The sequence below is a fragment of the Nomascus leucogenys genome, chromosome 9 (assembly GCF_006542625.1).
Source record: "Nomascus leucogenys isolate Asia chromosome 9, Asia_NLE_v1, whole genome shotgun sequence".
Lineage (NCBI taxonomy): Eukaryota > Metazoa > Chordata > Mammalia > Primates > Hylobatidae > Nomascus > Nomascus leucogenys.
This window is the reverse complement of record NC_044389.1, coordinates 12,627,358-12,651,627: the sequence shown is the minus strand read 5'-3', so window position 1 is coordinate 12,651,627 and position 24,270 is coordinate 12,627,358. Positions and strand designations below refer to the sequence as shown.

Below are 24,270 nucleotides of genomic sequence, written 5' to 3'. Positions count from 1 at the left end.
TCCTCTTCCAGGGCCAATGGGCTTTGGCAGGCTTGGCTGCCTTCAGATCTGCACAGTTGCCACTAGAGGGCAGAAGCAGTTAAGACAACAATACCCAAGACTAGCCAGATCCCGAATTACCGGCTTGGCAAGAGAGGATGGTGGAATGGGTTGAAAAAAACCCCAGTTACTCTATATCTCTTGGGGACCATATGGAAGGGAATGTGTAGAGAGGATTGAAGTTGGACTTAAAGAAGAACTTCCAGGACACAGTTTGCTAACTAGAGCTTTTATACAAGTGAGTTTTTTTTTTTTTTCATTTTTTTTCCTCTTAGCTTCATCTGCCTGAACAGAATAGATGGGAAAGAGGGCTCATCAGTCCAAGGCCTATGTGACCTGCGACCTCACCAGGTCCTCCTAAAGTAACCCTCCTGCAGTCTGCTTTAAATGACTCCACTCTTGCAGATGCAATCATAAAATAACTTTATTGGTCAGGTTAGCCACCACTCATGCTTTTCCTGTAATAAGGATCCTTAATAAAGGCATGATGGTGTTCACATGCAGATGCTTTCTGAAGAGCCCTGGGGCAGGGGGCAGCCTTGCCCCTCACATCAGAGCTCCTTTGTTGAAATGAGCTGGTTTGGCTTTTGTGGATTCCAGGTCTGGAACCAAGAACATAGTCCAAAGATCCCCTCTTCCCTTCTCAGGGAAGGTGCTTCCAAGCATACACAGTATCAGGGATGTGATGGCATCTGGGCAGAGCCCAGACTTGGGCTAACTCTCCTCCAGCAGTCCTTGCCCCTGACTGCCCAGATGGCTTTGTCCCAACCGTGCCCAAAAGGGCAGGTGGGTTAAGCCCCAGGCAACATCACCTTTTGAAATGGGAAGAATTAAGTGCTCCCCAGCCGAACTACAAAGCAAAAGCCATCTTCACTAATGAGGATATAGCTCAGAGATGTGAAAGCAGAGGGTTGTATGCCCAGCACAGGCAAGATTTGGCTGCCTGGCCTGGGCTTCATGGACCCCAGCCAGAGCTGGTACTTCTTAACTATGGCCTTAGGACAAACCAGGTAATACAGATTAACCACATCCTCCTTCTTTGGGCTAGCAAGTCCAGGGCTGCCTGGAGTCTGTCTCTACCATCAGGATATAGAATCTTCCTGCTTGGATAAAAGGAGAGGACAAACTATGTTTCGCATACTTTAAAAACCATGTGGCCTCAACCTTTGTGGATAAAAACCCAGGTAGGGTGCTGTTTGGAATGCAGAAAGTGCTGGGCAAGAATGGAACTACTGGGGCTGCTTTTTCAACTCAGCCAATTTGAGGTGTGTTTACCGCATTGCAGATGCTGATGTGCAAATTCTGGCCTTTCCTCTTCTGAAGTCTTATCCACCTTCAAAGAGCTACCCAGCTGCCAAAATATAGCCCTATACATTGATCTAAGCCTGAGGTTGGCTGTCTCCTCCCACATCAGGTCATGAATATTATCATCATGCTGGTGACCTCCAATCTGGTGGCTTTCCAGGGGTGAGGTTAGGGAGGTACAGAAGTGACTCCTGGTGTCCTTTCACCCTCAGACACAGTGTGGGTTGTCTCCACAGGTTGCTGGGCAGATGCTCACATGCCTTGGGGTCTCCTGACTCTGTTTAAGGCACAGAAGAGGCATCTGTGGAGGAAAGTGGAGTGGGTGAAGTGGATTTCAGAAGAGGCAGCTGGGCAAGAGGTATATTTTGAGAAGCAACAAATGGGAGCCCAGAGTAACTGCACGACCAGCCCAGCACAGAGGGAGAGCTGTCAAGCGCTGCTCACAGACAGCCAGGGATTGTTAGAAAAGTACGGTTATATACTATTGCCCATGCCACTTTTGAAGTTCCATGACCTCAGATCATTGGGAAGAACTTAAGAGTTGTGAGATTTATGGAGTCGGAACATCCAGGGATCCTTCCATCTACCACCACTTCTGTCCCTGGAAAAGAGTGAACTTCTGCCTATGTCCTCAGCAGAAGGCTGCCTGTCCCTGATCGCCCCCCCACCAACCCCACCTACAGGAAAGGAGACTACAGAGGGAGCCCGTGGACTTCTGTCACATGGTCCATCCTGGACCTTCCAGCAAAAGCCAAACCAAACCATCAAGCCAAATGCCACGGGGGCTCTCCGCCCAGTACCCGGTGCCAGGGCTGCTCAGATCTCGATGAGGCTGGCAAGGCGCAGGCAGAGGGGCGCGTCGGCAGGCATGGCGCTGCGCTTGATCTCGTTCCCGTCCAGGCGCAGCACCTGCAGCTTGGAGAAGTTCACGACGTCCACCACGGTGCAGAAGCTGCTGATGGAGAACTCTGTGGGGACAAGAGGAGCACGGGTCGGGGAGAGAAGCCCAGATTACGAACCCGAAGCCACAGTGAGATTAGCCTCTATGAAGCAGCTTAGATAAAGGGGTGAAAGTTGGGGATGGAGGGCCGATGTTTTCCAGGATTGGAAAACAGTCATACTTACTGGCGCCACTAGGGGCAGAACTAGGGACAGAGTGAGGACTGCCTGCGTCTGCAGCTCACCTCCTAACCACCAACCTGAACTTTACTCTGCAGGCCCAGGAACGTTCTTAAGCGTCCTTCCCTCTGGGACATTTTTTTTTTTTTAAGCAGGGCGGGGGGGGGGGGGGCAGGAGGGCAGCTGTGGGCAGCAGTGGGAAGCAGAGGGTAGCCAAAGACCTACCGTAGACACCTTGAAGTAGTTGATTGCTTTTGGAGAGGGAGGGCTTTGCTGAATTGCTGTGAGAAAGAAGACTGGGGAAATGGAGGGACTTAAATCTTAAATATCTCCTGCTACTTTGCAGATAGAAAAAGTGGCAGGAAATTAAAGAGAGAAAGCCTGGGCCGAGAGACAAGTGTCTTTGTGTGCCAGGGCTTTGAGGGGGTTGCACGTCTCCATTCTAAATACTGCCAGAGCAGTGAGCAAGGCTCTGAGTTTAAAGGAAGCTGGGGACTCATAGAGCACTGGGGCTGCTAGGGACCTCAAAAGTCAAATAAATAATTTCCCTGCCTCCTGCATTTAATACGATTACAATCTACTCCCTTTTTTAAACCTCAAAAGAAGTCTCCTAAGATTTTCCCCTAAACCGCAGAATTCTAATAGAGACAATAGCTCTGCTTGGATGGTTTTAGCATAAATCTTTCTGTTGCTAAAACCCTATTCTCCCTCTGGTTGTCCTCTTTGACAAATCAACCACTCTGTCTCCAGTCTACTGGGTCAGTAACTTGAAAGGAAAAGCCAAGAACTCAGCTAAAACTCCAGGAGAGACAGCAAAAGTCACCACTGAAAGCTGAGGAAGCCTCGTAGGGCTGTCTTTACCATGGTGAGTGAGGCTTTCAGGAAGCTTGCTCCTGTTGTCATTCTCTGCAAAGGGGATTTGAATGAAGTTACCCATTAGGTCTTGAGGGTAGGATTGTCCATGGACACATCCCTGGCAGCTGTAATACTTGGGTAGACCCAGAGCTGGGGCTTGCTGTTGTACCAGAGGCATCCATCGGCTTGCAGCAGTGGTCAGGAGGGGCATCAGTCTGGGGCCAGGCAGGAGGGGTGGGGGCAGGGGGTGCTTTTCTAACTCTATTCTTAGGGGTGACCATGAGGGCTCCCCTTGGGGGAGGTTACAGGTATGAAGAAGACAGTTCCAAGAAAGACAGTATGGAGAGCTTAAAGAGGCTGATGAAAAAAGTGTTTTTAAATTAGCATTTTCAATGGTTTTCAGTCTCTGTTAAGCACTGACCATGATGAGATGAGGTGAGGTTGCAGCAAATTAACTTGTATTGCAGACATAACACAGAAAATCTAGGCCCAAAGAAAATTAGACACTGAGAAAAGTAGCGGAAACTGGGAAACACCTGTCTTTGGAAAACACTCCTGGTGGGGTAGAATTTCTGGAATGCTTTTGGATGCTTGCTTTCTGGTCCCAAGGACTAGATTAAGTGGCCTCTGAGTGGGCAGGTTGGGGGCAGAGCCTAGACCGGGGCTGGGTCTGTGTTACCTGTGTACAAGCAGAGCAGTGGGGTGAGGAGAAGAAGCAAAGTGGCTCAGCTTTAGTATCATTTCCAGCCCTATTTAGGATGGAGCTGCAGGCTCTGTGATAGATTCTTTCCCAGCCTGGAGCCCTCAGACTGTCTGCTAAAATTCCGCATCCCAGCTGTGGATAGGTAAATATGGGACATACTTGTGGGGAGCTAGACATACAGTGTATACGGACTCTAGCCACACACTGGGTACTGTGAGCACCCCCCCGTCTTCCCCAAGCCCATGAATAGGACAGGCTTCTGCGTGGAGGCACTGGAGGACATTTTTCTAGCCCAAATTAAATACTGACATAAGTCTTTCCAAATTCCTACTGGTGCACCCGCCCTGCTCCACTGGATCCCAAAGCTTCCGAATAACATTCTGAGCTGTGTTCTTGCCAGGCTGGAAAAACTGAGGGAGATACTGATGGAAGAGGGAAGTGGTGAGAAGAAGACCACGTCTGATTCCCCTGTGCACCCCTGAGCTCCTGTTCTTCTTTTAGCTCCTCTCTCAGAAGGTTGTTTCAATCCCACCTCCACCACCCCCCATCCCCAAGTCCCTGACTGGTTTGCAGGGAGATGTCCCTCACGTTTGCTGTAGGAGAGGGGGCTGAGCTTGGGGAGCTGTTTTCCTGCTAGTGGTCTGCATCAGAGAGATATTCCTCACCATTCTCAGTCAGAGATGCCTGGCTCTAGGTCCTTTAGGTCAGGGTTCTAATCTACATCATCTGGGGGACCTTGAGAGATAGCTTTACCTTCTCTGTGTCTCTTTTTCCCCAAAACAACAACAAAAACTGCCTGTCAACTTTAAAGTGGCAATGAGAAGAAAGGCTAATAATAATAGCTATCATTGGTTTTTAAATTCTATGCCAGGCCCTAGACAAAGCACTTTACATATATTAATTCACCACTTTAAGGAAAATAAAGCATTATTTTGTCTAAAAAGAAGGCTGAGAGAGACTAAGTGATACCTAGTCATGGGGCTTGGACTTAAATTGCATAAGAATTGATTTGGGAGTAGACACCGAAAATTTGGGGGTTGTTTGACTGAACAGAGAATTTGTTTGCGGGACCTTAGGAAACTGCACTAATTTTATTTTCTGACAGGCGTCTGGAAGAGGTTGTCCACCTCCCATTTGAGTGGCAGATGTGGTTCTGCATGAAGGCAGAATGACGACAAGAGGTTGTGATGAAGCCTTTTCTATCCTAACTTTCTCTGATTGTATGGGTAGGTGCTAATAGATTCTTTCCCATGACAGCTGTTCTTTGCTGTCACAGTTTCAGGGTCAACTTGGATGAAGCACAGCATACGGTGTGACATTTCTGATGTGACTGCTCCTGGATTCAGAGTGTGTGGCAGGTAAGTAGTGGTAACTGCTGGTGTGATGATAGACAGCCCCAGAAATGTCAAACATCTGCAGCTTGCAACATCTTCAAGATGTCTTGGCCTGGCATGGTGGCTCACGCCTGTAATCCCAGCACTTTGGGAGGCCGAGGCAGGTGGATCACGAGGTCAGGAGATCGAGACCATCCTGACTAACACGGTGAAACCCCGTCTCTACTAAAAATATAAAAAGTTAGCCGGGCGTGGTGGCGGGCGCCTGTAGTCCCAGCTACTCAGGAGGCTGAGGCAGGAGAATGGCGTGAACCCAGGAGGCGGAGCTTGCAGTGAGCCGAGATCATGCCACTGCACTCCAGCCTGGGCGACCGAGCGAGACTCTGTCTCAAAAAAAAAAAAAAAGATGTCTTAGAGGACCCCTCAACCCCCACCTTGGGGATAAGAAGACCCCAAAGAAAGAGAGATTTTAATAAAAAAGAGTTTAGGCTGTACATGATGGTGTCAGGCACTTCAAACTGAAGATGCCAGACCGATGCCTCTTTGCCTTGCCCACCCGACTGTCAACTCCCAAATTGCCCTCTGGGGCTAATGCCTCTCTCTCTCACTGTCCAGCTTGTTAACATCTTGCTCAATGACTGATCTGTTCCCTGAGCACAGGGGGAGAAAGGAATGAGAGGGAGAGTATGACGACTCAGTCCTTCTCAGTGCTCTGATGGTGCTGTTCTACCTCAGCAGGCTCCACTTCAAAGCCCTTTGCCAGTGGTCGTTAATGAGTCCTCCCTTCTCCAGATGGAAGAGGACTTTGCTGACAGGAAGGGAGGTTAAGCGCTGGCCCAGTACCTTCCAGCTGGGATTAAGACATCAGAGGCCCTGGGGTAATGTAAGCATGTTCTGAATACAAGATCCTAAGACGAAAGGGAGCTGAAAATCAGCTAGATAATTCCATCTGAAATGAATATTTCTTAGAGTCAGGGAGGCAGCCTTTTTTTTTTTTTCCTTTGGGCATTGCAGGGAAGTGCTTATGAAACAGGAAGCCCAGTGTCCTAGGTTTGGTGGTAGTCAGGCTCATGTTACCCTAGGAAGGATATCTGCCCTGCCACCAGGGGGTCCTTGTACTCCAGGAAGAACTGACCAGAACAAGTGCCGCATTCAGCTCTGAGAATAAACACCAAAACACAAGACCAGGCTGTAGACGCAAGAGTAGTTCAAGTGGAAAAAGAGAGCTCATCCTCTTCTGGGACAGTGAGTAAGTACAGGACTTCAACCCACCATTCTCCCAAGGCAGACTAGAAGTTAAACTTAAATCTCTCTCCCTTTGAACTATTCCCTCCTAAACTTCTCCAAACTCATCTCTTACTGCTCCCTGACACATGACCCCTTCATCTCAGACACATGACATTTCCCAGCTGTCCCCTACATTGACAGGTGACCTGTGAAAATGACTGGCTCCTTTGTGGCAAGCCTCTGTCCCAGAATGGCTCCATCCTGCATACCTCCAACCCATGCCCACTTATCTCTCAAGACCTGGAATGAAACTTACCTCTCCTAGAAAATCTTCTTCTGTACCAACCCACTCCCCACTGAATTGTCTTAGCACTGCTATTTAGTATAAGTGTATTCTCTTTTGTACAGGGGTATGGCTTGGTTGTCAGTTTGCTTCATTTGTGCTGTCTGGTTCCCCTATTTCTATTTCTTTTGTTTTGCCACTAGCACTCAGAATAGTGTCTTTCAAGTGAAATAGACAGCCAGTCCCCGCCTCCCTTTGCCAAGGTCTCACCATTGATCCTATTGCCTTGGAGGTAGAGGTTCTCCAGGTTGGTGTTGACTGGGGGGATCTTCTGCAGCTGATTGTAGGAGAGGTCTAGCTCAAGGAGGCTGCTGGAATTGAAGGTGTTGGAGGCCAGGCCATTGTTGGTTAGACTGTTGTGGGACAGCCGCACATACAGCAGCTTGGGCGCTCCCCGGAAGTAGCTATCGGGGACGGTGTAGACATTGTTGTGCTCCATGTACAGCTGCTCAAGAGCTGAGGGCAGCCCATCAGGCACCCTCCGAAGGTGGTTATAACTCAGGTCCAGCAAGATCAGCGACCGGAGGCCCCTCATGGAACTGCCCACTTCCTGGATCTCATTGTGTTGGAGGTACAAGGCCGTGAGGTTCTCCAGCCCCTCCAGAGCATTGTTGGGGACCCGTGAGATCTGGTTGTGGTCGAGGTGGAGCTCTCTCAGGGATCGAGGCAGGGGACCGGGCATCCGGGTCAGGTTGTTGTGGTCCAGGTACAGTCTCTCCAGGTGCCTCAGCTTGGAGAAGACCTTCTTGCCCACCTTATCACTGGTGATCTGGTTGCCGTGGAGAGCAATCCAGAGCAGCCCTGTGGCATTGTCAAAGACGCCTTCCTGGATGGAGGTGATCTGGTTGTTCTGGAAGTACACATACTTCATGCGGGAGGGAACGAAGGGCAGGTACTTGAGGTTGCGATTGTCACAGTACATGGCCGTGGGGAAGTTGGGTGGGCAGTCACACTCCTGGGGGCAGTCGCGGGGATTTGGAGAGGATGGAGAGCCATAGGTGTAGGCTGGCCCTTCGTCCACCCCGTAGGGGTAAGGCTCGTAGGTCTCATATGGGTAAGGGTCATAGGGATCGTAGTAGGTGGACTGCTGGCTGCGGAGGTAGTGGAACCACCAATGAGGGTCGTCATCATCATACTGGGCCTGGGAGAGGGAGAAGAGCCCTGCCAGCAGCAGGAGGGAGGTCCACTGCATTTTGTCTCTGCAAGAAGCGGGAGAGAACAGAGCAAGCCAGCATGAGTGAGACTCCACAGAGGCAGTGAGGCAGAGTAGGCAAGCCTTAGGCTTTGAGCTATGCAGAGCTGACTTCCGTGTCAAACATCTGAGAGCAGGAGCCTTGCTCTCATTTCTTTGGTGCCTCCTCCCAGCCTGGTTCTGCACTTGGTCCAGCTGGACCATGGCTATTTGGGGTGAGCTAAGTGCATTTTCCCCTGGTCATAGAGTCACAGACAGAATGTCTTTGAATGGGAAGGGCTGCATTTTTTTTTTGGAGGGGCAGATTCTTAGGAGCCTCTAGCACCCTGAAAGTCCTGTGGGAAAGCTGAAAACCCCACAGCAATCCCTGTGTTTGTGGTGTGGTGGTGAGGATGGTAGAGGGATGCTCTTCAGATCAGAACCCAAATCCAGTTTGGTTGTTCCAGGGAAATAGTATTTTTCTAAGAGTCCAAGGAGAAAGCCCTTTCCATGTCTATGGGGGATCTCCAGAAGCCACTTGACACATCAAAGGGGAAGAGCTGAACTACATCTGGAAAATCTTTTGGTCTCTTGGGCAGGCTGGGAGTTTTTGGTCTTGAGTGTTTGGGGAGGAGTGTGGTCCCTCTGCAGCCACCACAAGGCTCAGGTTGCCCTCCAAAGTGCCATCATCTGTAACAGTGTGCTGAGTGAGGAAACTCACTGGTTAGCAGTTTGTGGCTACACATGCAACTTGGCTGGGACAGGGTCTTCATACAGCAGTTACAAATCCTTTCCAGACTGGGGACCCTGGCATTGGGTGTGGCACTTGTCTTCTAAAGCAGGTACTCAGTGTGTGGAGTCTGAGTTAGTCTGCTTCTCTCTTCCATGGTGCCTAGTAAGGTGTTAGCACTCCTCATGCTCCACCATGGGCATCATGCAAGAGCCATGTGGAGCCAAGAGAAATGAATGAGGGACACCAGAAGAAGAACTAGAGATTGGAAACTCTTGTGTATGCTCAAGGGAAAGCGGCTTGAGGTAGGACCCTGACATTCCCCTCTCCTTTCCCAAGCTACCTGCTCCCAGCGATGACACTTAGATGACCAGGCTCTGTGTCTAGGTCCCCACATTGCTGGTAACCTGTTGCTTTTGAGCCTGTTATGCTAACGAGATAGGAACAGGGCAGACTGAAGAGGAAATGTGGGTCTGATGTCATCTGAGAGGGAAACTAAAGGTATGGAAGGTAAGAGACTAGGGGTGGTCTGGGTACCCTACCCTGGTTACCTATAGCCAATGCATGACATACTCCTGTGAGCAGTGGGCATCTTCCTGAGTGTCACCCTTGGACAGAGAAACCTTAGAACCTTTCTTGGCCTGGAAGAGTCACATACAGCCCTCATATTGCTGTTGGGCCTACTGGTGTTGGCAACTGTAAACAGAAGAAAGAAAGGAGTACAAAAGCCCACATCATCAGATCCAGGGAACTGATGGGAAAGGCCCCAACTGTGACACTCAGCAGAGTTACCTCCTGACCACCATCCATCCCAGACCTCTCTGTCCCCTCAAAACAATTTCCTCGGGCCCACTTCATCCCATCAGTTCCTAGGCTGCAGAGGAGCAGGCACCCTGGCTCATCCACAGGCAGCCTCAGGCCTCAGACAAAGAGCCACAGTGTTTTGGAGAAGCTGACCCAACTGCCCACTGCCTGGGCAAGCTGGCTGGTCCCTGACTCTGGCCAGGAGAGAAGACGAATGGAGCGGCCCGCTGCCAACATAGCATTTTTCCATGCACAGCCCTGGGTTGTTGCAGGACCAAGGTGGCTGTCTGGAGGGCTGGCACAGTGAGCCTCTGTCTCCATTTCTCCTTCTTTCAGACTGGGCACCTTGGCAGACAAGAGCCACCTTCCCCTTCAGACTCAGCTTCCTAGGGGCTGTGCACCCTGCCCACTGCAGCCTCTTCTGAGAGCCATGGCTGCTGAAAGGGTTTGATGGGGAGCTTATGCCTCTCCTTACCCCACCCCATCTCTTAGCAATGTTGCTTCAGGGTTGCATACTCTTACATTGTTTCTCATAATGCTAGAGGCCCTCCTGCACTCAGAGTTTCTGTAAGGTAGAAAGTTTCCAGGGCTGCCACTCTATCAGTTGGGGTAAGTTTACTCAGGAGCTACTGCTGTTCTTTCATTTTTCCACTCTAGAGAAAGATCTCTCCCTCCTATCAGTGGAGAAGGTCAAGCCAGAGGTCATCCCCTCACCTGGATTGTATCCCCACCTCAATCCACAGCTCCCTGGACATGGCCAGTTCGCAACACTTCTTTTTATTCTCTCCCTTCCACTCCAAACACACAACACACACACACACACACACACTCTACACAAAACTTTCCCCCTCTCCCATAATAGCATTTATGTACCAAACCCCTCTATAAGAGAGATTGCAGGGACATGCAGGTCTTGGAATACCCTTCAAAATGCCCACACTCCCAGCGTGGTGGGATTTATGAGTAGCAGGGAAGAAGCTTCCCTAGACAGAGGGTCCTTCACTTTTTCATGCCTGAGAATTGGAGGTCCCCTCAGCACCCATAAAAGAACTGTAAGAGAAAGGTACAGGGCTGGAACCCTTCCCTTAGACACCCTCTCTGCCACTCTCCAGCATCCCTGGGGTCATGGCCCAGGTGTGGAGAAGGAGGAATGAACCCTCCCTGCCTCCCCATCTCCCCTATCCCCTACCACTTTTCATTTATTTCTTTTAAGGAACTGCTAGGGACAAACCCGAAGTAAAACGACTATACTTACCTCGAGTTGAACCTTTCAGAGAGTGACCACGTCCCTCTGTCTGGCCTCCTTGGGTTGGAGAACGTGTGAGAGAGGAAGAGAGAGAGGAGTGAGAGAGTCTACTGAGAGTGTGCGCGTCTGTGCCAGACCAGGGTCCCGCCCCAAATTCCTAATCAAATATTGTGAAGAGGGGCTGAGGAGCCCGGATCCTGGCTTTTTTCAGCTCTGCTGCAGGGGCGGAGCTCACACTCAACCACGCAAATCCTTCTACCCGCCTGACGCTATAAAAACCACCTTTTTTCCACTCACTTATCTTCCCTGAAACATTGGCAGCCCTGGGTCTCTTTCTGCTGAATGAGTTAGTGGCGCCCTAGAAGTTATTTGTACAGTCTCTTATGAAGCGCCTGGATTTCTCATTAAAGCCACAAAGGCAGATGCAGGGATGGGGAGGGCGGGGGTTTGGTAAGAGACATCTTAACTCCTTCAGCAACCCACATGTCCCTCCAGAGAGCCAGAACTCACCCTTCTCAGCTCCCCCTATAGACAGGTCATCAGGCTAGTGGATAAGAGAGCATGCATGACAAGGGACAGCTGGCTCTGGTTCCAGTTCTATCCCTAAGCAGTGTAGACTTTTCTGGGCTACAGGTCCTGCCCACCTCCACCACTGGAACAAAACGAAAGGCAGGGACGCCAACATTTGCTGATCACTGCTTATGCACTAGCATCATCTACTTCCACTTAATGCTCACAACAAATTCAGAGTTAATAACACTTACCTTGCTGGGTTGTAGCAAGGACTGTATCAGGTGATGTACGGGAGGCTCCTGACCTGGCACATAGCTGAGGCTCACTATGTCCTACCCATTTCACAGCCATAGCATTCTTAAGCCAGGGAAAGACAAGGTCAGAAAGCTGGGCAGGAGCTGTACCATGAAATGACTTTTGGGCAATGGAAATGATTTGGTTTTTATTCTAAATGCTTTGTTGTTGTTGTTTGTTTGTTTGAGAAGGAGTCTCGGCCGGGCGTGATGGCTCATGCCTGTAATCCCAGCACTTTGGGAGGCCGAGGCAGGAGGATCATGAGGTCAGGAGGTCAAAAAGGAGTCTCGCTGTGTCGCCCAGGCTGGAGTGCAGTGGCACAATCTCTGCTCTCTGCAACCTCCGCCTCCCGGGTTCAAGCTGTTCTCCTGCCTCAGCCTCCTGGGTAGCTGGGACTACAGGTGCCCGCCACCACACTTAGCTAATTTTTTGTATTTTTAGTAGAGACAGGGTTTCATCATATCGGTCAGGCTGGTCTCGAACTCCTAAACACAGGTGATCCACCCACCTCGGTCCCCCAAAGTGCTGGGATTACAGGCATGAGTCATCCGGCCTGGCCTATTCTAAATGTTTAAAAAACATGTTTCGAGCAGGAGAAGCCATGGGATCTGATTTACATGGGATCTAATTTACATTTTAAAAGCATGTAGGAGGGGCTGCTGTGTGGAGAAGGGGAGGCCAGGGTGGAAGCAGGGAGGCGCCAGGCCAGCCTCAAGGAGAGGTAATGGCAGATTGGACTGGTGCAATGGAAGAGCAGATCTTATATTTTAGACAGAGAACTGACAAGTCTTGCAGAGTTAGGAAAAGTCAAGGATGATTCCTAGAATTTTAGTTTGAGCAACTGGGTGGCTGGTGGTAACATTTCTTGACATGGGAAAGGTGACATGGGACCGAGTTGGGTAGAAAACCAAAGTTATGTTTTGGATATGCTGTTAGAGATGTGCGCTAGGCATTCCCCTGGAGATGCATGTAGACCGTTGGACATATGAATCTGAATCTGGAGTTTAGGGGCTAGAAGAAAACATTTGAGAACCGTTATACTGTGGATCACACACAATCTTGATAGCTTAGATAAACTCATGTGTCCTAAATGTTCTCTCCTCAAGTATGGTTAACTGGCTTATGCCAACGTCAAAGAAACACCTTTATCTTAAAAAAATACCAACTGAGAAACCCTGAGATGACTTGAATTTGAAGAATTTGGAAGTGTCGAGGCAGATGGTCCTTTTGGTTTCTCCAATAGGTTTGAGCTTTTGACTTAGCGTGTGGGCTGTCAGAAAGGGCCTTGTCAGGGACCCATTCTTCTCAGAACTTAAGAAGAGATTTCAAAAAGATGAAACCTAATGAATGAGCCTTTTCTGACCACCTACTATAGACTAGGTGGTTTACTTACGTTATCAATTATAACAGTAGATATTTTGCATTGAAATTGGTGGGTTTTTTTTTTTTTTCAAAGCTACTTTTAATACTTTGGGGAGAGTCCCAAAGGAATTAAAAAACACTGGGACGGGGTAACCCCCACCCGCCACTTCCGGGAGTGGCCAGCGGGAGAGAGGCTACCTGGGGCGAAGGAAGCACAAAATGGACCCGCTGCAGACCCAGGGCAAAAGGAGGCCATGGGTGCTGGGACCTGCGGGCACTGCAGGAGGAAATGTGAGTGTGGTGGGACTGGCTCCAGTCACATAGGCGAAGGGCAGGAGGGTTGGACATGAAGTCACAAAGCTACTTGGGTTCCTCCTTCTTCTCGTTTGCCTTCTTCTGCTTCTGCTGCTTGGTCTCTGAGCCCGTCTGCTTGCGGCAGGAGCAGAAAGCCCGTCATCTAGACGTTTTCCCCTAACTGAGTCACTCTGCTTTTTCGTATTCTTCTAGCCGGCAAGCTCACGCTGGTTACCGTGGGTCATGGCGACGGCAGTGGCTCCAACCTGCCTCTGTTGTGTCACCTCATTCTGTCAGGATTTTTTTTGTTTTTTAATTTTTGACCCTGCATTCAGCCAAGGAATTAGGGTTTTAGTGATATAAAGTGACTAGCTGGTAAGTGGCAAAACAAGGATCTGAACCTTGGTCTACATGACTTGAAAGCCCACACGCTTTCCTCTAACTCTAGCACAGAGGATTGGCAAAGTGGAGGGGCAATTACTACCCTGCTATCGTGCTGGCCTCAACTAAGATGAAGCTCAATTAATTACGGTTGCCCAATCTGCCTGAATCTGGGGGCAGGGGAGTTTAAAGGTGAGAGGGGGCTGGGGTATAGGGGTTCTCTTCCTCAGCCCACCCATATTTCATTTCCATTTAATAAATTTGAGCATCTACTATGTGTCAGGCATGATCCTAAGTGTTGGAGACACAAAGAAGGCCTGCTTATAATAAAGCAGATCTGGATGCAGCAAACTCTGACCTCATGAGTGAAGCAGAATGGCCTTACTGTGAAAATGCTTATGAATAATGCACGGATAACTTTCTAGTCATTTTTGAGTCCAGAAAGCAGTCACTTTTCAATGGGGGACACTGATCTTGGCAACCAAGCCTGGGAAACACTTTTAAATGAGCCTAGATAGCCTGGACAGATTCACTATTGGGTACAGATGTTTATTTTTTTAAATTCCAGCATGCTGACTAATTCTGCATTTACTAACAATGAAAGTTACTAGAGTCTGGGAACCAAATAGTGACTGGATTCTTCCCAACCAGGCACCACCAAAAAGACAGTACCTCCATGGGGTTTTTTGGCAATTTCTAAAGCGGTGAGATGTGCACCAGGTCTTTAGCTATCCATCCTGTTCCAAGACAGGCCTGGGATGAAGGAAGGATGGAAGGGATGATTGGGACCAGGTCAGGAGGCAGAGTTTCAGGGAACCATCCACTGTTCAAAAGTTCTTTTCTCTAACCTTTAGTGGCGGTTTCTACCTCCATTTTGGCCACTGCTGCTTTGTTTGCCTGGTTCCTGGATCTAGGCCCTCAGAGCTTGCCTTCAACATGGGAAGCCAAGAATGAGATATTGATGTCCACCAGATTGCTTGCTGAGGGAGTCCACATGTGAAGGAGGACACCAGTATCTTCTAGGGGGTGTCTAGCCAGCATTATGCAGTCACTAGACTGCAAATAAACTAAAGAGAGAGGCAATGTCATGCATTTCTGTAGCCCCTGTCCCAGCTGGGCACACAATGCATTGGCACTTAGTAGGTAATCAGTAAAGGGTTATGAAAGGAATTGTATTTTTGGCTCCCCACAGAGTCTGTCTGTCTTCAGTACTCAATGCTGGGTGGAAAAACCACCATCAACCAGGCCAGGAAAACCTTTAGACTTTCCAGGGGTTCAGGCCACTGCTATTTCCTCCCTACCCAAAAAAGTACAGGTTAAGCCACAATCACTAGGCAAAGCTCATTGCCTCTGATGCTGGACCCACCCTGTCTGGGAGAAATGAAGTCCCTTCTGACTCAAGTTCCCACCAGCAAAGACACAGTGACGTTCTTGTGGCCACCAACCCCTTCCTTCCTCTTCATCCCCCACAAGACTCAACAACCCTTGTTTTTATGACCAAGCCTCTGATCCCAGATAACTCAGGGAAGGTGGAGGGCAAGAGGGTGTGACTGAAAATCCACCCAACAAGATTTCTTGAATTGAATATACAGAGGTCAGCAGAAAGATGACCATGGCGATATTATATAATCCAGACCCCGCTGCTGGCCCATCCTGAAAACTCTTGATGCCAGCGAGGGAGTTTTTCCTAGTCTGATGTTTCGATGGAAAGTCTTGGCTACATTGGCACCCAACAATGGTGTCCAAAAGCTTCCAAGAGAGATATTTTCTCCTATTCCCTTGGCACCAAAGGGCCATTAGAAGTCCTCATCATGGAGAGTGTCCTCTTTCCAGAAGGATGAGAGCCATGAAGATGTTGGAGCTGGAGAAAGACTTGTTTTCTTTAAACTGCAATAGGAGAAAGACCTCAACTTCCAAGTTCTAGAAGATGCCTGAGGGCTTTAGAATTTCCTTTTAGCAATAAGCTGTTTAAAAAGAAGACAGAGAACAACCTTTCTCTTTTAATGGATAGCATCTTTTATTTTTACTGTGTGTTTACTGTGTGCTTGATATTGTTAACATGATGATGACATGATGGATCCCAGAAGACCACTTTCTAGAAGGTATGAGTGTATTTGAGTCAGGAAAGGGGGGTCGTTCAGGGAGAAATACCTGAATAAGGAAGGAGGCAGAGGGGATAACCCAAAACCTGAAGGCTAGAGGATTTGGCCATTCAGTGACTCTGTACGTGATGTTCACCTTTGTTCTGCAAAAGAGCCAAGAACTAATGGTGTCCCTCAGACTGTGCTGAGGGCTGTTGGAAGAAACCAACATAAGACAGACCGGCTCCCAGGTTGCCATTAAGGAAATCACATGACTGCAGGGGAGAACAGACCCAGATATTAGCTCTAAAATGCCAGTCCTAGATATTAGCTGTAAAATAGTTTAGCTCTAAGTTAGCTAAAATACCAGCTATCATTTCTGAGATTCTCACCACAACCCTGAGATAGGTATTATCATACCTTATTTTTACAGTTGAGGAAATTGAAGTTCAGAAAAGCTAATTAATTTGTTCAAGATTGGATAGTAATTAAATAGCCAAGTTGGGATTCTAAACTTAAGTCTGGCTGTTCCCAGAGTTTGAGTTTCTAACCACTATGCTATATAGAATCTCCAGTGTAGAGGAAAAAGCATGGGCTTGGAAGGTAGTTATATGCTCAAATTCCAGCCCTACCACTGACTAGCTCTGTGACTTTGGGCTAATTGCTTAAGTATCAATGAGACTCGGTGTTCTCATTCATAAAATGGGGACAATAACCGTAACCTCGTTAGCCATCGGGAGGATGAAATGAGATAAAGAATAAAGGCTCCTAGCAGAGAGGCTGCCATGTGATGGCCCTTCAGCAGCAGCCACTCTTGGTTATTTTAATAGATTGGAAGCTCCCTGAGGAAAGAGGCAATGTCATTGTGCCTTCAAAAGTTAGCACAGTGCTTGGCCAAGTGCTGGCCTGTAGTAGGCCCATTCTAACTCTTAGTCGAATAAATGAAAGGTGAAGAAGTTAAATTTCACTAGAGGCTAGTAAATCTACTTTGGTAACTTAAACCAAAGAGAAGCTAGCCAAGGGTAGAGCAGAACTTTTGATGACTGGAATCATCAAACCCCCAACAAGAGCAAGAGAGCAGGGCAGGATTGGTGCAGAACTGTCTACAGCTATGGAAAAATATCTTCAGGGGATAGATAGGAAAATATCTTACTTACACAGGGTATATTAGTCCGTTCTCATGCTGCTATGAAGAAATACCTGAGACTGGGTAATTTATAAAGAAAAGACTCACAGTTTAACTGCCTTACAGTTCCACATGGCTGGGAAGGCCTCAGGAAACTTGTAATCATGGCAAAAGAGGGAGCAAACATGTCCTTCTTCATGTGGCAGCAGGAGAGAGAAGTCCTGAGTAAAAGGGGAAAAGCCCTTATAAAACTATCAGATCTCGTGAGAACTCACTCACTGCCTCACTGTCACAAGAACAGCTTGGGGGGACTGCCCCTATGATTTAATCACCTCCCATGAAATACTTCCCACAACACACGGGGATTATGGAAACTACAATTCAAAATAAGATTTGGGTGGGGACACAGAGCCAGACCATATCACAGTGGGTCATGGAAAAGGTCAGCATCCAAGAGCCAAGTACAGAGCATCCCAGAAGAGATGTCCTGAGTCTTAGCAGTTTAAAAATCAAGTTTGGAGTTGGGGGAAGAGTTGACCAAGAATACCACTTAAGCAGTAGCATCATTATGAATTCCCTTGAGCTAAAGAGACAGGGTAGCTCCTACCTGGGATGGGTGGGGACATTTCTTCAAGGAGGGAAGTGTGACATCCAAAGGTCTAAGAACTTGGATTCTAGTTCCACTGGAGTTCAGTGAAGACCCAGAATAATGACCCCTAGTAATGTGTGAGATTTCTTTAACTCTAGTTTCTTCCATTGTCTGTTTGCCTGTGTATAGTCCTTACGGTAAAGCAATAGTTAGACAATTTTTTAAAATAAAGAAAACCTCTTAAAAAGAGGGATCTATTTAGGAAAGCCAAAGTATCATTGTTGTCTTGGAAAGGGAGTGGATTTGGGGTCAGACAGAAAGGTTTTGGATTCTGGAAATCTAGAACATTTCCTTAATTTTTTTGGTCCTCAGATTCCTTGTGTGTAGAGTGGGGATGACTAACACCTATCTCAGTGAGTGGTTGTGAAACAATTGTAAGTATCCAGCATACATCTGGCTTAGGCTAGATGCTTAGAAAATGCTCGCCTTGGGTGTTTGTCCAGGGACTAGTTGGTGGATAGAAAGGAGGACCCTATGTCCTAATCTATCGAAAAATCGAAGGGAAGATTATTTTAGTAGGAATGTAGGTGGTGGCAGCTTGGAAAAAAAAGAGAGGACATGCCTGACATTTATCAGACAAAACAGAAGTATGGATTTAACAGACCCAAAGCCTCTAAGCTTCTGACAGTACAGCCTTTCATTTAAGAGGGATGGTTCTCTTGCTCCCCGTTTTTTTTTTTTTTTTTTTTTTTTTGAGAAAGGGTTTCACTGTATCTCCCAGGTTGGAGTGCAGTAGCACGGTCATGTCTCACTGTAGCCTCAACCTCCAAGGCTCAGGTGATCCTCCCACGTCAGCCTCCCAAGTAGCTAGGACTATGGGTGCATGCCACCACTCTCAGCTAAATAAAGGAGGAATGGTTCTTAGCCCTGGCCACACATCAGAACCACCAGGGAGCTTCGGAAAACATCCACACCCAGGCTTCCCTCCAGGTCAGAATCTCTGCAGACGGTGCCTGGCATCCTTTTTATTGATTGATTGATGATTTTAATGTGTAGCCAGGTTTGAGTGCTATCTGGAGGTGAGGGATGGACACAATGACCTCTAAAATAATCTTTAAACATCTAGCTCCAAAAAGAGGGGTTGTTCAAACTTTTCTTTAAGAAATAACCAGAAAGGGACAGAAGGATGATTGTGTACCTCCAGGTGATCAAGGGGCATAACCTAAAGCAGCCTTCTCAAGACAAAATCTCACATTTGACGTTAACAAATCATGCAAAGTTTGCATTTTATCTTACCAAACATTCATGTTTATTTCAATAGAATTTCCCTGCCTCCCTAAAGCTCCTTGAATAAAAATGGTGCTCTAGACCCTTCATGCTTCTCTGGGGTTTTATGAACTCCTAGCTGTCCCAACTTGAGTGGCACAGTTTTAGGCCATTCTTCTTGGCTGGTCAGGTTCTCAGCCACTGGAGGGAGAGCTCAGAGAGCTCCCTGTTTACATCTTGGGAAAGCACCTTGGCTGTAGGTTTCCCTGGGGCAGGAACTGACATACCCATCTCCCTATGTCTTTTGCTGCAGCTTCTTGGGGGGCACTGTTGCTTCTTCCATAACTTTCCTGCTGAAAAAACTGCCAAATGGCTCCCAGCCAGGCTGCTTGGTAAGCTTTGTGAAGAAATAAATTCCTTTCCCAATCCCTATGAGGCTGTATTTCTAAGGGAATTTGCAAGAATAGAAATTGTTTTGATCTTCGATCAAGATGCAGAAAGATTCACTCCCTCCCCCATCTCCTGCTTCTTAAATTTCCAATCACTTTAAGAAACACTCCCTGTGGGAGAATTTGCTTCTCCCCCATCTGGCTGCCAGCAGCCAGCCTCATGAGAAGTTCTCAAACTTCACCACCTTAAGGCATTTCTATCTGGCCTGCTACATATTTTTCAGATCTACCCCTCTCTCCATTGGCCCCTCTTTCTCCAGCTCCCCATTTCATCAACTTCAATGAAATAGCATCTTCTAGGAGCTAAAGTGTTCGGTTTAAGGAGATCACTGGGTTGTGGGGTATAGGATTAGAAGGAGATGCCTTCTTTCTGGAGAACTAGAAGAGGGAATGAATATTTTTTGAGGCTCTAGACTAGGTCCTCTACCTACATCATTTCAATCTTTTGAATCAATTCATCATTTGTTTTCGTTTTGTTTTGTTTTGCTTTTTGAGACGGAGTCTTGCTCTGTCGCCAGGATGGAATGCAGCGGCACAATCTTGGCTCACTGCAACCTCCATCTCCTGGGTTCAAGTGATCCTCCTGCCTCAGCCTCTGGAGTAGCTGGGACTACAGGTGCGAGCCACCACACCCAGCCAATTTTTTCATATTTTTAGTAGAGATGGGGTTTCGCCATGTTGGCCAGGATGGTCTTGATCTCTTGACCTAGGGATTCGCCCGCCTTGGCCTCCCAAAGTGCTGGGATTATAGGTGTGAGCCACTGTGCCCAGCCTCAATTAATCATTTGAATCTTCGATGAACTGAGATTTAAACACAAGCCCAGTACCTGGCATATAGTACCAATGAATGAATGAATGGATGAATAAATGAATGGATGGAGTAAATTGGGACCAAAGTCAGGGTTCTTTCGACTACAACACCTGCCTGAGGGCCACCAGGAGCTGTTGTCAGTGATCCTTCTCAGGGAAATATACAGAAAGATTCTCCCGGGCTTCTCACAGCCACTGCCAACCCCTCACCATCCATGCTTCTCTTGCTGCCAAGGATCCCTCCTCACCAATGGCGGAAAGGGGTGGCCCCTGAGGCACTCAGCATTTGCCCTGAGACCTGCATTATAACCCATACATGTCTGAAAGAGTCAGCTCTCCCTACCTGGGAACGTGAGTTGAAAAAGAACTCTCCCAGAAAGCCTCAACTCCAAAAGATCTGCTCCTGGTGTCTCCATGTGGCATCCAGCTTCCTGCTGGATCGTGGTGGGTCATAGCAGGACCCACCCTACCTACTGCAACAGGCCTGTCTTACCCTGTCCTCTCTGTCCACCAGAACCAGGTCTCCATGAAAACCAAACCTGGAGGGTACATAAGAGGAGGGCTTTTCCTTTTTTTCCTTTTTTTTTTCTTCTTTCTGTATTCTTGCCTAATTCTTTGACTTTGTCCCTGGTTCGTACTGACATTACTGAAGGAACAGCTGCCCCAGCTCTGCACCCATGCCTAGGACATTGTAGATAGCAGTTTGAGAAACTGCATTGAGTTAACAGCTGCCAGACACACCATCTTGCCTCAACAGGAGGGAAGAGAGCCGCAGGCATGACTAGGAAGGGAGCCGAGGAGGAGGCAGTGAGGAGTGGGAGGGAGCGGGGAGCAGGAGGCGGTCCTCTAAGTCGGAAAGGCCGTGGTCTGTAGCTGGCTACTGTGGATTTGTAGAAGGAGAGGAGCTAGAATCACCAATTAGTGGGATTTGACATGAACAAGTGCTTTTATTTGGAAGGAAATAAAGAATTGAAAGGTTAGTAGCTGGTAGATGTGCTTGCCTAATCACTGTCATCCTTAGAGACCTGTGCCTGAAACCCTAGACTGGGAGCCCAGTGGAGGCTCAGAGATGTGTAGGGATATCATCAGCCAGCACTTTAAGTAAGTAGAAGAAGTGACTGGGGTGCAGGGACAAAGTTGATGCTTTAACTAGTGTCCTCTCTGCTGTGTGAGACCCTCTTCTAATGTAACATAGAGGAAGGGATGGGAAGGAGCACCTGCTGGCTGTAGGTAAAGGCAAGTCAGATTGTGTTCCTATTCTTTCTTGTTTCTTTCATGTTTACTTCCCTTCCCTCCCTCCTCTCCCTCCTCCTCTTTCTTTTTCTTTTCCCCCTCCCGTCTTCTTCTCCCTCCTGGCTTTAAGCTGGATGCCACTCCAACTACAGAGGACCACCTCTGACAAACTCTCTCCTCTCTTCTGTATTCTGTATGCAGAGATGAGTGTGTGTGTGTGTGCACATGTGTGTGTCTTTTCACATGTGTAGGAGAGGGCGATGGGTCAAGCAGTTTGAACGGCTTGTACTGGCTCCCTCTCCTTTCCCACAAGACCTCATCCAGACCCCTGTCCGTGCCATGATTGAGGCAACCACATGGCAGCCATTGAGTTTGGCACAGCCGTCAGCTGCCAGGAGCTTCTCATGAAGCCTCAGTACCTCCCAGGCCTGGGGGAAATGCAAGGAGACACAAAGGAGCCATCATCTAAGGCCCATGGCATCCGGGAGTGGAGTGGGCTTGGCCACCAGGTCGAGGGAACCTTGAGTGCTGCTGGCAGGGCCTCTGGCAGTTCGTGTGGTAACTGCAGCGCTAACCCAGGGCAAAGGAGCCAAGTGGCATGCACTCACTTCCTCTTTCAGCTTTGCAATTCAAAGGGGTCACCTGGTTCAATTTATCTAGGTTCATTAGGGTCTCTGACCTCAGAATCAACAAGGCAGCTGATCCAGAGGTTGGTGACCAGATGGCTGCTAGACGTCTGTGTCCTGAGGAGGGACAGGGGGATGAACGTAGGAGAGCTGATGACTCCTCCTCCTTGGCAGTCTAAGAAAGTAGCCTTTGCCTGATGAGTCAGGAACAGCACCACACTGCCCTGTCTGCTCAGCCCCGCTGGGATCTTTATGTAAAGTATAAAACCCAGTGCAATCAGTGGAGGAGGATCCCAGTCCCAGAGTGCTGAGAGCAGCAATGATTCAGCCACCCCTCCTTCCCATGGTGCATATCCATCCCTACCAGGCCCTGGCTCTCCTCCTTATCCCTGCTTCTCCAGGGACCCTACTGAAGGCAGGCAGGAGTGGAGATCAGCTTGGAGATCAGCTAGCGAGAAGGAGCCAGGGAGTGTGACACACTATTAATTAGCTAAAAGCAAATCCCACCTGCATAATTCATTATGGCCGCTGCCTCTGCAGCCTCCCATTCTCCACTGGCCTGCTGCTTGCTATTGTCTCTGGAGCCTGTCTTGCCTTTATCGGAGTCCTAATGAAGCACTGCTGTGTATGAAGTGGCTCAGTGTTAATAGAAACTCATCATAGTCACTGATAACCCTCCATTGCCTGAGATGGGCCAATTAGGAGCTCTCAGGCACATTTGCCTATTGCAGAGGGGGCTCCATGTGGGAACTGCGTGCTCCTGAGCACCACAGCCTGTGGGCACATCAGTGTATGCATGGGTAACATATGCCTGTGCAGTTTGGCAACAACACTGACCCAGGAGGCTGAATTCAACCATATGTAGTGGAGCATGGCTGCAATATGCTTGTGTGGGAAAGTTAAGGCAAGCTGTCCCCATTCCTTCTCATTTTAGAGGAATGAGTTAGCTGGCGGTTATTTATTTGTAAATAATCAAAAACCAAAAAAGCCAAACAACCTGCAGAGGGTGCTCCACATGGAAACTGTGCTCCTGAGCCATGACTTTAAACAGTGCACAGACTTCCAGAGACAGATGTTTCTATCTTTTATTGAGGTGAAATCCACATAACATACAATTAGCAATTTTAGAGTGTACAATTCAGTGACATTTAGTGTATTCCCAGTGTGGTGCAGCCACCACCACTCTCTATTTTCAAGTCTTTTTTGTAACTCCAGAAGTACACCCTATGATTCTCCAGCAATCATTAATCTATTCGGTCTCTATGGATTTGCCTATTCTCAATATTTTATATAAATAAGTCATAAAACATGGGATTCCATGTCTGGCTTCTTTCACTTAGCATAATGTCTTTAAGGGACATGCAGGTTGTAGCATGTATCAGTACTCCATTCCTTTTTATGACTGAGTAATATTCCATTGTCTGTATATACTATGGCTTATTTATATAGTCATGGACATTTGGGTTATTTCCACCTTTTGGCTACTTGAATCAAGTTGTTATGAGCATTCATGAACAAGTGTTTGTTTGAGTGGCTTGTTTTGTTTCAATTATTTGGAGGGTGTGTACCTCAGAGTAGCATTGCTGGTTCGTTGGTAATTCTATTAAGTTTTTGAGGAAATATATTTTTTATTTGATCCTCACAGCATATCCATGAGGTAGAAAGGACAGATATTAGAGAGAATGCATATTAAGCATCCAGCTCATCACCTAGCACATAATATGTGCTCAATAAATTAAAAATTGTTACTATTGTCAGGTGCAAAAACTGAGGCTAAGAATGGAAGTGACTTGCTCAAGCACACTCTAAGTAGCAGGTATCAGAACTAAATGGAAAGCTTCCAATTCCTAGCCCATAAGGCCAGTTTTCTTGGAACTCAGGCCATAGTTTTTTGTTTTTGTTTTTGTTTTTTTCCAGAAAGCAGCCCTAGTAGTATGAATTTCCCCATGGGCTTAGCGATCTAACCCACTCTGGCTTAAGGAAAACAGACAGGACAACTGAGCAGAGATAGCCCTTCCATCCAGTCCTGTAATGATCTTGCCTTTTTCCAGTGCCTTGGCTGCTGCAGGCCTGCCAGCAGATAGAGACAGGCATTGATTGTAACTGATAGCTGTTGAGCTGTCACTTCCCCCAGCTCCTGTCCTCCCTCCAGAGCCCCTCACTTTCCTGCCTTGCGGGTGCATCTGCAGAAGTAGCTGCATTGAGTCTCTGCTGCGGCAGCCCGGGGCGGTGTGAGCTGGAGGCTTGCCACTACAAAAGGATCCTTCTGTTTGTCTCTCTTCATCTGGGAACCTGCGGAGCATCTCATGTCTGCATCAGTGTTGCCACGGGGACTTGACCCGTTGCCCTTGCTTCAGAGGGCAGGATCTG

At 48.0% G+C, this 24,270-nt stretch overlaps 1 protein-coding gene and 1 pseudogene across 1 annotated transcript; both read right to left on the bottom strand.

Annotated features, from left to right (window-relative positions):
- Positions 1-442: 442 nt before the first annotated feature.
- Positions 443-11,014, bottom strand: FMOD (fibromodulin). The gene is made up of 3 exons (XM_003264583.4): positions 10,886-11,014; positions 7,136-8,124; positions 443-2,312 (listed from the first exon to the last, which is right to left on the bottom strand). The coding sequence occupies exons 2-3, from the start codon at positions 8,115-8,117 to the stop codon at positions 2,161-2,163; spliced, it is 1,134 nt and encodes a 377-aa protein (XP_003264631.1). The 5' UTR covers positions 8,118-8,124; positions 10,886-11,014; the 3' UTR covers positions 443-2,160.
- A 2,391-nt stretch (positions 11,015-13,405) lies between these two features.
- On the bottom strand, positions 13,406-13,584 carry LOC100602520 (annotated as a pseudogene).
- Positions 13,585-24,270: the final 10,686 nt, after the last annotated feature.